Raw genomic sequence first — 12300 nt, 5'->3', positions numbered from 1 at the left:
ACCCACTATGAACCTCTCACAGTCAGAACTGTAGGATAATAGATGTGCATTGTCTCAAGACACTAAACTTGTAGTACTTTGTTACAGTAGCAACAGAAAACTAATACAGAGGAGAACTTTTTCAACCTGATAAAGAGCATCCACAAAAATCTACAACACTGGGGATTTCCCTCGTGCTCCAAAGGCTAAGACTCAGTATGTCCAATGCAGGGGACCTGGGTTCAACCCCTGGTCATGGAACCAGATCCCACATGCCACAACTAAAGAGCCTGCATGCCTCAACCAAGACCCAGCAGAGCCAAATAAATAAATTTTTTTTAAACCTACAACATTGTGTTTAACAGTGAAATACAATGTTTTCCCCCTAAGGCTGGGAACAAGGAAAGGACTCCACTATTACCAGCCTTAAAATAAGAGTTTGAACCAGTGCAATAAGGTAATAAGAAAATAAAAAGCATTCATAACAGAAATGAAGAAATAAAACTGCCTGTTTCCAGATCACATGATTGTCTATGAAGAAAATTCCAAGGAACCTACCCAAAAAAACGTGGGAATAAGTGAGTTAAGGGAACACCCTGGCAGTCCAGTGATCAGGACTCCACACTGAGGGCCTGGGGTCAAAATTCAGTCCTTGGTCAGGGAACTAAGATCCCACAAGCCATAGATGGTGCAGCCAAAACGAACAAAAAAATCAGTTGTATGTCTGTATACTAGAAATGAACATGGGGATACCACAGTTAAAAGTAAGATACCACTTATAATCACTCAACAAAATAAAATGATTAGGCATAAATCTAGTAACACATGTTCAGGACTTGTATGATGAAAACTACACAATGCTAATGAAAGAACTCAAGATTTAAGTAACTGGAGAGAGAGATACTATTCATGGATTGGAATATTCAACAGAGTAAAGATGTCAATTCTTTGGAAACTGATACATAGATTAACATAATACCTATCAAAATCCCAGCATGGTTTTTTTATAGACATAGGCAAGATTAGTCTATAGAAGGCAAAGGAATTAGAAGAGCCAAAATAACTTTGAAAAAGAATAAAGTCTGAGGAATCAGGCTACCCAATTTTCAAGACTCACTATACAGCTATAGCAATCAACATTGTGTGGTATAGCAGAAAGAAAAATAAAAAAGATCAGTGGAAGAGGAGAGAGACCCATGCAAAAATGCCTAATTCTTTTTTAACAAAGGTACAAAAGAAATTCAATGTAGGAAAAGATTGCCTTGTCAACAAATGATGCTGGAGCAATTGGATATCCATAGTTAAAAGAAAATAATAGTATCTTAACCTAAGTCTCACATCTAACATAAAAATTAACTTCAAACATAAAACTATAACACTTTAAGCAGAAAAACACAGGAGAAAATCTTTGGGACCTAGGCTTGAATAAACAGTTCTTAGACTTGACACCCAAAGCACAATTCATAAAAAGAAAACCTGGCAAACCAGACTTCATCCAAATTGAAACTGGTGGTCCAGTGGCTAAGACTCTACACTCCCAATGCGGGGGGCCCAGGTTCAATCCCTGGGCAGGGACAGAGGTCCCACATGCTGCACCTAAAACCTGCAAAGGACATGATGAAGGAAGAGAAAAGACTATGTGCAGAATCATAGAAAATATTTTCAAATTACATATCTGACAAGGGTCTAGTATCCAAAATATATAAAGAATTCTTACAACTCAACAATAACAAAACAACCCAATTCAAACATGGGCAAATGACTAAAATGGATATTTCTCCAAGGATATACAAACCCCAATTATCATATGAAAAAATGCTTGACATCACTTGCTGTTAGGGAAATGCAAGTCAAAGCCACAGTGAGGTCCTACTTCACATCCACTAAGACACCTGTAAGTTAAAAAAAGAAAGAAAAAAGAAAACAAGTGTTGGTGAAAATGTGGAGAAAGCAGAACCCTCACACATTGCTCATGGGAATATAAAGTGGCACAGCCACTGTGGGAGACAGTTTAGTAGTTTCTAAATAATTACCTATAAATTACCATGTGACCCACCAACGCTGCTCTTGGATATATGGGTATATCCTCAGAAGCACTGAAAACAAGTGTCTAAACAAAAACTTGCATACAAGCATTCACAGCAGCACTGCTCACAAAAGTCAGAAGGTGAAACAATCCAAATGTCCATCAAACAGGTAAACATTTGATATATCTATACAGTGTTAGTTGCTCAGTCATGTCCAACTCTTTGCGACCCCACAGACTGTAGCCCACCAGGCTCCTCTGTCCATGGAATTCTCCAGGCAAGAGTACTGGAGTGGGTTTCATTTCCTTCTCCAGGGGACCTACCCAACCCAGGGGTTGAACCCAGCTCTCCTGCATTGCAGGCAGATTCTATACCATCTGAGCCACCAGGGAAGCCCCCATTGTATCTGTATAATGGGATATTATTTAGCCATTAAAAGAATTAAGTTCTGAAATGCACCACAATATGATGAATCTTAAAAACACACCAAGTGAAAGAAGTCAGTCACAAAAGACCTCATATTATGATTCCATTTATCTGGAGTCAGAAAAGCCACTGAAATAGAAAGCAGATTAGTGGCCACCAGGGACTGGGGAAGGGGAAATGAGAAATTGAAGTCTGTGTCCTTCAAACTGTGGGCAGGACTGAATGGAGCTATCTTTCCTTGAGGTCAGGATCCCTGTCTCCTCCACATGGAAACACAGAGAAATAAACTCAACATTTCTAAGAAATCGCTCACTCTAGACCTTAATGATGAAGCACAAAGCAGTTCCACGTCAGCCCAGCCTCCGCACCCACCAACCGGGCAGTCCTCCTCTCAGAAGCCCCTTCGGAGCACTGCAGCCTCTAAGATGATAAGGCTTCCAAAATACGGATTTTTAACAAATTCAGACAGTTGCAAATCAGAGAAGCTGTCTAGGCAAGCCTGGCTGTTTATTTAAACACACCCCCGAGCCTGGGCGTCCCCATCCTGAGGCTGTCTAGCTACAAGATGGAAACTGAACGACCCAGGACCTCCAGCTTTTCTGGTCACAGCAAAGGTCCGCTGGTGGCCTGGCTCTGTCACTAACTAGGCTCTACTCTAAAACGGCAATCAGGGACTTCTGGGTGGGCCAGGGGCCAACCTTCCCAACACAGGGGTCCCAGTTCGAGCTGTGATCAGGAAATTAGATCCTCCATGCCCAAACTAAGAGATCGCACACTACAACTAAAGATCCTGAGTGCCACAACTAAGACCCGGCTCAGTCAAATAAGTAAATTTTTTCAAGAAGTCAATCAGGAGAAACCCTGGGCTAACGGAACTCAAATCCCCCTTTGGATGTTTTTCTAAGACCACGTGTGCTATACTGAGCGCCCTCTGTCTGCTGAAACGCTGAGAATGTTGGCTGTCGTCACAGTACCTTGAGAGCACATAGGTGAATCCCCAGTTTCTCTCTTGTCCTCTGCCAAAAAAAGGGCCAGATCTGAAGGGAACACTTCCTATTTCAGCATCCTAGGTCAGAGCTGACCAGCCCCAGTCAGCCCGGGAATGAGGGGCTGGATCTCAGCAAGCCCAAGTCCTTCCTAGAACAGCCCTCGCTTGTGATGCCAACAGCAGAGCTGCCAGGGAGAGTCCCAGCCTGGAAGTGGGGAGAAGGGAGGAGGTTCATCCACCCAGGATGCCCATGTGGCCTCTGCAGGGAAGATCAGGGGGCTTCTAAGCTTAGAGAGGAGGGGACAGGAGACTCACTCTGCCCCTCAGCTAGAGAACAGGACCAAGAATAAACCTGACCAAACCAGTCATCACCCCAATTAGCCAAGCTGGACTCTGGACACTGGGCAGGGAGATCCCATGATCAGACGTGTGCTCAGCAGGAAGCCGCGAGCAGTCAACACCCACTCTCGCCTGGCCCCAGCTGGCACCCTGCTTCAGGAGCTGGCACTCTGCTTCAGGACCTGCCCCAGCAGAGGGAGCTGAGCTGCTTACTCCTCCGGACCCCTTATTGCATCATTTGAAACCTTCAGCAGGGGAACGTTCCTGGTGGTCTGGCGGCTAAGACTCCCAGCTCCCAAAGCAGGGGGCCTAGGTTTGATCTCTGGTCAGGGAACTAGATCCCACATGCCACAGCTGGGAGTCAGTCTGCCACAACTAAAGATCCCAGAGCTAAGACCCAGTGTAGCCAAATAAAACTTTTTTTTAAAAAAAAGAATGAAACCTTTAGGGGAATTTGGTCCTGGAAATGAGGTTTCCAATAATTTTTTTCAATCATGCCCAAATCTGAACTGAATTAGACAAAACAAACTCCTAAATTCCAGAAATACACTCACACTTTAGGTAATTCCAGAGTTTTCAGAGCCCTTTGAGAAATACCTTTACCCTCAGAGAACAGTGTTAGTACCGGGTGTCTTAGCTTCTCTGCTCCGTGTGCTGAAGGCGGCACCTGGAGGAAAAACCGGGGCCTGCTGGCTGCTCGGCTAGTGGGCGGCTGAGCATGCAGGGCCTGGCCACGGCTGCGGCACACGAAGCGGGAGCTTGCTTGCAGTTCAGAAGTTTATTGGTGGACGCATTTGGGCCAGCTGGAGCTCACACACGAGGTCACTACGCATGGTGCGCTGGCTGCAGGCGGGGAGAGGGCGTGCTGCTTGGTGACGTCACCCCAGGAGGATGGCGGGCTTCGCTGCTGGGTCCAAGGAGCCACGGCCTAGAGCCAGCGCCATCAGAGAGACGCCACTTCTGTCTCCAGCACCTGAGCTGGGGGGAGGAGGCTCTTTAAGATCTCCGTGTAGTAGGGGCCGAACACCTGCTGATTGTGGTGTGTGAGGCTGACGAACTTCTGGCCCAGTTCTGCCAGCTCTGCCTCGATGAGGGTGAGGCCTCCAGGGAGGTCCAGCAGAGACCGCTGCACACCAAGAACCAAACAGCATTTGAGGAACAAGTGGATTCGCTGATCTGTGAGTAGGGAAAGATAGTGAGAGGGCAAATAATCTTCAGGGGGAAACACTGCCCACCACACTCCTAACTTCAAAGTTAAATGAGATACGCACTGACCCACCCACTCACCTAGAGAGAAGGACATCTGTTTTGTTTGGAAAGGGACCCAGCTCCTAAGGACAGAGCAAAGATCCAAAACATTTCTATTCAAAAGATTCTTGAAGTATCCGTCAGATAGATCCTAGTGTCTGATGCAACAGGAGGATCTTCGACTGACCCTTCAGATGGCTGAGGTTAAGAGCTAAGTCAAGTTCACAGCTGCCAATTCAACGTGGGAGAGGGGAAATCCCTGCTTTGGGGACATGTCCCCCAACCTACTTCAGCATCAATTTCTTGTTGGCGGGAAGGAGGGGGGGTGTCACATGTCTTGGACTGTAGCCAGAAATGACCCAGAAAATCAAGGATGACTTAGCCAAGTTGGACAGTATGCCGAATCTTTGTGACCCCATGAATTGTAGCCTGGCAGGCTCCTCTGTCCATGGGATTATCCTGGCAAGAATACTAGAGTGGATTGCCATTCCTCCTCCAGGGGATTTTCCTGACCCAGGGATCGAACCCACAGCTCCTGTGGCTCTTGCTTTGGTGGGCAGATTCTTTACCACTGAGCTACCTGGGAAGCCATCAGAAATGACCCAGAAAGCCAAGGATGACTTAACCAAGTTGGACAGTATGCCACACTGAGAAGCCATGAATTGCTAGTGCAAATCTCCCTTAGAACCAACAGAGTCAGTCTTTATTTTTTATCTTTTTAAAAAATTTTTGGTTGCACCTCACAGCATGCAGAACTTCCCCGATCAAGGATCAAACCCGAGCCCCCTGCAGTGGAAGCGTGGGGTCTTAACCACTGGACCACCAGGGAAACCTCATAGAGGCAGTCTTTAAACTAAAAGTCATGTATTTTCAACCCAGCATTTTGCAAAAACTAAAGCCTACCCAGCGACCTGTCCAGTTATCACACTTTTTATTGTTAAATGGCTTGGTGAGCAATGTCCCGGGGTCGGGACCGGCCTCCCCCGTCACCGTTCTCGCCCCGATGGGCATACTCACCGATGACGCTGCGCACACAGTTCTCCTTCTTGGCGACGTCCTGGAGCTGCCCTATCAGAGAGGCCGTGTTGTCGCTGCTCAGAGCAGCCAGGCCCATGTTCTTGAGGCTCTGGTGGATCTCCTGAGCCACCTGTTCGCTCACAGTCAGCATAGCCTCCTCCTCAGGCCTAGACCATGGAGGAGAGCGAGCTGGGACCCGGGGGTGGCCACGAGCCCCGACGCTCCACACCGTAAGTCAGGCCCGCACCAGGGAGACGCCCGGCCACCCTGCCGCCCTCACCCCAGACCCTGGGAGCTTGAGCCGGGTGGGCAGGGCAGTGTTTCCACCGTTACCCTCCAGACAGTATTCTCTGTGTGATACCACATTCTTCTTAGAAAACGAGATAAACTATAAAATCAACTCTGGACAGGGGTTGCATATCCACTCAGAACGTTCCAACTCCATGTAATTTATATATGTGCACTTTTAAGACTTTCTTGGACATTTTCCACGGTCATCTGTCCTGCTCTCACAATTACAATAACAAACCTGGCCTTCGGATTCCACTGTTTCCTCTCCCAGGGTGTGTCACCCTGCACGCAGTAGGCGCTCAGCCAACACTGCCGACTGGCTCCTGGAGTTAGGTAAGACCAGCCCACACAACTAGAGAAAGGCTCCTCTGCAGCAACAACATGGAATCATTTTATAGTAAACAATCCTCCTTACTGCCCTGTTGGAAGAAAGCTTTATTTTTCTTTGTCAGAAGTCTCGAGAAGGGAGATAAATTGGAAGATTGAGATTGATGCATATATTCACTACTACATATAAAACAGATCACTAATAAGGACCTGCTATGTAACACAGGGAGCTCTACTCAATACTCTGTAACGCCCGTGCGGGAAAAGATTCTTAAAAAGAGCAGATAAATGTGTGACCGATTTACGTTGCTGTGCACATGAAACTAACACGACACTGTAAATCAATTACACCTCGATAAAAATTTTAAAAAAGCAGCCTCAAGAGCACTTAAGGAAAGACACCCCGCATCTCTGTGGCTGAGTCCACAGGGCCTTTCTGCGGTTTGCGGGAACGCGAGGCATCCTGCCTCAGCGCCGTGTCCTCACCCCACTTTGGTCTAAAACAGACCTCTGCAGCTCACCTGGACTTGAACTCCTCCAACAGGGCTCTGGTTACGCGTTTCAGCTTATCCACAAACTGAGGTGAGCCAAACAGGACGCTGCCAGAGAAGCTGCTGGAAACCAGCAAGACGGAGGCCAGGATGGTTAGCTGGCGCAGCTGTGCCTCCAGCTCCTGCAGCCGCGCTCGGTCCGTCAGCAGGGTCTGGGGGGCAGGCGGGGCGGGTCGTCAGGGGGCGGCCCCGGGCAGGCCCTGCCGCCCGCACCACAGGGCCAGGCGCCCCCTCCTACCTCAGGGAACTCGTCGTCTTCAGGGTCCCAGAGGAGGAGGTTCAGGAAGCCCTGGGACAGCACCATGGTGGGGCTGAGGGGCTCCGGGCTGCTGGCCGCCTCGCCGGGGAAGGAGCAGGGCGAGCTGGCGGCGTCGGCGGCGTCGGGGCCGCTGGGCGGTGGCGCGGACAGCTGTGCGGCCGCGCGGGTCAGCCAACGGGCGGTGTGATCCAGGAGGCCTGCGCAGAGCGGAGGCCCCCTCAGCACCGCCCTGCGGCCTGGGGACCCTGGGTGAGGTCTCCTCCCCTCAGCAGGGAAGCGCTTTGGTCGGGGCAGCAGCCTTCTGCCGCCCCTAGTCTGAGCGAGAAACTCTGTTCCTAAACAGAGGCAGAGTTCCCTCCCACATCATAAAGCCAGAACCCAAGGTCATACTCCCCATCCCCACCCCCGCTCTCCCTCAAGTTTATATACATACTGGGCTGCTTGTTGAGAAGGTCCTGAAATTTCGCTCGTTCGTACCGGATGGAATGTTCCTGCAGCTGGGGCTGAAGGCTCTGGATAGTGTAGTTCACCATGTCCATTTTCATCAGGCCCAGAACCTGGAAGATCCCTCTGATACAGGAGAAAATGGAGTATTTATACTATGAAAGGATGTTTCCTTACTTTCTCCAGTGGGGGCGGGAAGGGGAACCTACACAAGGTATCATTAAATTACTGTATTCTAGAGGTGGGAGGGGCTTTAGGTCTCGCCTCTGAAATTTACAAAAGATGGCCCTGTGGCCCAGGACCCAAGGCCCAGAGTGAATGACTGGCAGCATAGGAGCAAGTAAGCCTCTGGATGTTGCAGCCTTTGGACTTTTTCACACCAGCCATTCTATGTCTCTTTAAAAAAAAAAAATGGAGTCAGTAGAAGGAAATACATCAGCATGACAACAAATCTCTCTGAACAGTAAGATTACATCTGATGTTATTTCTGATGCTATTTTTGGACAATTTACTTTTTTTTAACTTTCTGGGTCTTGGTTTCTATAACTCTGAAAAAGGGATAGTCTCCAATCTCTATCTTCACACTGTGTGAACTGCAATAAGAAAGCCCGGCATAGGGGTGTCTGAGTTCCTTGGAAGAAAGGATTACATACTCCAGTGACCTACGGTAGGATGGTACACAGGGAGCCAAATCAATCTAAGGCCATCTTCAGAAAAGAAAAGCGAATGGACCACGGAAAAGAGGAGCCCAGTCAGGCCTTCAGTGGGGAAGAGGCCGCGGCTGTGAGCCAGCGTCCCGCCCAGCTGCGCCGCCCAGTGGCCAAGCCTCACACCTCAGTAACCAAGCAGGGTCTGAGATGCTCTCCAGTTTCTGCACTGCCTCATCACGAACCGGCGCACACAGCAGAGCCATCGTGTTGAGAATGTACTTGGAGAGATGAGGCACATTCAGGGCCCCGTGTTCTGCTTCCTGCGTAAGGAGGTCCATGTCCAGGGCTTCTTCAATCTCACTTCTTAGGCGGTTCTGGCGTGGTAATAGCAGCGACAGCAGGATCTGCCCAGGAAAGAAAGTCAGAGGATGAGATGCTTTCTGTTCAGAGCCCCCAACTCTCTCTAATGGACAATCCCCCTTCAGCCAGAGACATCCCAACCTATGTCTTTTAAGGATCAAGAAGTTAGGTCCCTTACAAAAAGCACATGAAAAGATGCTCAACATCACTCATTATTAGAGAAATGCAAATCAGAACTATAGTGAGGTATCACCTCACACTGGTCAGAATGGCCATCAAACATCTATAAACAATAAAAGCTGGAGAAGGTGTGGAGAAAAGGAAACCCTCTATATATGGTTGGTGGGCATATAAACTGGTACATTCAATGTGGAGAACAGTGTGGAAGTTCCTTAAAAAACTAAAAATAGGGCTACAATACGTCCCTGCACTCCCATTCCTGGGCATATATCTAGAGAATACCATAATTTGAAATAATACATGCACTCCAATGTTCATGGCAACACTACTTACAATAGCCAGGACTATTGGAAACAGCCTAAAGTTCATCATCAGGGATGGATAAAGATGACGTCATACATATATACAATGGAACATTAGTCATAAAAAAGAAAGACAGAATGCCATTTGCATAGACGGACCTAGAGACTGTCATACTAGGTGAAATCAGACAGAGAAAGACAAATATATGATATCACTTACATATGGAAACTCCAGAAATAATGAAGGGATGGAGCCAAAGCAAAACCAGTACCCAGTTGTGGATGTGACTGGTGATGGAAGTAAAGTCCAATGCTGTAAAGAAAATATTGCATAGGAACCTGGAATGTTAGGTCCATGAATCAAGGCAAATTGGAAGTGGTCAAACAGGAGATGGCAAGAGTGAATGTCGACATTCTAGGAATCAGCCAACTAAAATGGACTGGAATGGGTGAATTTAACTCAGATGACCATCACATCCACTACTGTGGGCAGGAATCCCTTAGAAGAAATGGAGTAGCCATCATAGTCAACAAGAGTTTGAAATGCAGTACTTGGATGCAATCTCAAAAATGATAGAATGATCTCTGTTCATTTCCAAGGCAAAACATTCAACATCACAGTAATCTAAGTCTATGCCCTGACCAGTAATGCTGAAGAAGCTGAAGTTGAACAGTTTTATGAAGACCTACGAGGCCTTCTAGAACTAACACCCAAAAAAGATGTCCTTTTCATTATAGGGGACTGGAATGCAAAACTAGGAAGTCAAGAAACACCTGGAGTAACAGGCAAATTTGGCCTTGGAGTACAGAATGAAGCAGGGCAAAGGCTAATAGAGTTTTGCCAAGAGAATGCACTGGTCATAGCAAACACCTTCTTCCAACAACACAAGAGAAGACTCTACACATGGACATCACCAGATGGTCAATACCAAAATCAGACTGATTATATTCTTTGCAGCCAAAGATGGACAAGCTCTATACAGTCAGCAAAAACCAGACTGGGAGCTGACTATGGCTCAGATCATGAACTCCTTATTGCAAAGTTCAGACTTAAATTGAAGGAAGTGGGGAAAACTACTAGACCATTCAGGTATGACCTAAAGCAAATCCCTTACAATTATACAGTGGAAGTGACGTATAGATTCAAGGGATTAGATCTGATCAGAGTGCCTGAAGAACTATGGACGGAGGTCTGTGACATTGTACAGTGATCAAAACCACCCTCAAGAAAAAGAAATGCAAAAAGGCAAAGTGGTTGTCTGAGGAGGGCTTACAAATAGCTATGAAAAGAAGAGACGTGAAAGGCAAAGGAGAAAAGGAAAGATATACCCATTTGGAATGCAGAGTTCCAAAGAATAGCAAGGAGAGATAAGAAAGCCTGCCTCAGCGATCAATGCAAATAAATAGAGGAAAACAATAGAATGGGAAAGACTAGAGATCTCTTCAAGAAAATTAGAGATACCAAGGGAACTTTTCATGCAAAGATGGGCACAATAAAGGACAGAAATGGTATGGACCTAACAGAAGCAGAAGATATTAAGAAGAGGTGTCAAGAATACACAGAAGAACTGTACAGAAAAGATCTTCACGACCCAGATAACCATGATGGTGTGATCACTCACCTAGAGGCAGACATCCTGGAATGCAAAGTCAAGCGGGCCTTAGGAAGCATCACTACGAACAAAGCTAGTGGAGATGATGGAATTCCAGTTGAACTATTTCAAATCCTAAAAGATGATGCTGTGAAAGTGCTGCACTCAATATGCCTGCAAATTTGGAAAAATCACCAGTGGCCACAGGACTGGAAAAGGTCAGTTTTCATTCTGATCCCAAAGAAAAGCAGTGCCAAAGAAGGTTCAAGCTACTGCACATTTGCATTCATCTCACAAGCTAGTAAAGTAATGCTCAAAATTCTCCAAGCCAGGCTTCAGCAATACGTGAACCATGAACTTCCAGATGTTCAAGCTGGATTTAGAAAAAGGCAGAGGAACCAGAGATCAAATTGCCAACATCCCCTGGATCATCGAAAAAGCAAGAGAGTTCCAAAAAAAATCTACTTCTGCTTTATTGACTTCTGCTAAAGCCTTTGACTATATGGATCACAACAAACTGTGGAAAATTCTTCAAGAGATGGGAATATCAGACACCTTATCTGCCTCCTGAGAAATCTGTATGCAGGTCAAGAAGCAATAGTTAGAACTGGATGTGGAACAACAGACTGGTTCCAAATTGGGAAAGAAGTACATCAAGGCTGTAGATTGTCACCCTGCTTATTTAACTTATATGCAGAGTACTTAATAAGAAATGCTGGGCTGGATGAAGTACAAGCTGGAATCAAGATTGCCAGGAGAAATATCAATAACCTCAGATATGCAGATGACACCACCCTTATGGCAGAAGCAAAGAGGAACTAAAGAGCCTCTTGATGAAAGTGAAAGAGAAGAGTGAAAAAGTTGGCTTAAAATTCAACATTCAGAAAACTAAGATCATGGCATCTGGTCCCATCACTTCATGGCAAATAGATGAGGAAACAGTGGAAACAGTGACAGACTTTATTTTTTTGGGCTCCAAAATCACTGCAGATGGTGATTGCAGACATGAATTAAGACTCTTGCCCCTTGAAAGAAAAGTTATGACCAACCTAGACAGCATATTTAAAAGCAGAGACATTACTTTGCCAACAAAGGTCCATCTAGTCAAGGCTATGGTTTTTCCAGTAGTCATGTATGGATGTGAGAGTTGGATTATAAAGAAAGCTGAGCGCCGAAGAATGATGCTTTTGAACTGTGGTGTTGGAGGTGACTCTTGAGGGTCCCTTGGACTGCAAGGAGATCCAACCAGTCCATCCTAAAGGAAATCAGTCCTGAATATTCACTGGAAGGACTGATGCTGAAGCTTAAACTCCAATATTT

General features: G+C 46.5%; 1 protein-coding gene across 5 annotated transcripts in view; it reads right to left on the bottom strand.

The window, feature by feature from the left end:
• Window positions 1-526: 526 nt before the first annotated feature.
• Window positions 527-12300, bottom strand: part of TCP11 (t-complex 11) — a 36909-nt gene continuing 25135 nt past the window's right edge. For 2 of the 5 annotated variants that reach the window (XR_006545940.2, XR_006545939.2), the window contains exons 5-11: window positions 8730-8950; window positions 7886-8022; window positions 7432-7649; window positions 7164-7345; window positions 6025-6191; window positions 4385-4935; window positions 527-1871 (exon numbers count right to left, since the gene is read on the bottom strand). Coding sequence is in view for 2 of the 5 variants with exons in the window: in XM_006050360.4 (XP_006050422.4) it covers window positions 4703-4935; window positions 6025-6191; window positions 7164-7345; window positions 7432-7649; window positions 7886-8022; window positions 8730-8950 (1158 nt within the window). In the remaining 3 variants the exon portion in view is untranslated. Of the gene's footprint in view, window positions 1872-2591; window positions 4936-5046; window positions 5091-6024; window positions 6192-7163; window positions 7346-7431; window positions 7650-7885; window positions 8023-8729; window positions 8951-12300 lie in introns of those variants that run through there. The other 3 variants (XR_006545941.2, XM_044931073.2, XM_006050360.4) reach the window with 3 other exon arrangements.

Source organism: Bubalus bubalis, chromosome 2 (assembly GCF_019923935.1).
Source record: "Bubalus bubalis isolate 160015118507 breed Murrah chromosome 2, NDDB_SH_1, whole genome shotgun sequence".
NCBI lineage: Eukaryota > Metazoa > Chordata > Mammalia > Artiodactyla > Bovidae > Bubalus > Bubalus bubalis.
Note: the sequence above shows the minus strand (reverse complement) of the source record. Positions and strands in the feature narration are given on the sequence as shown.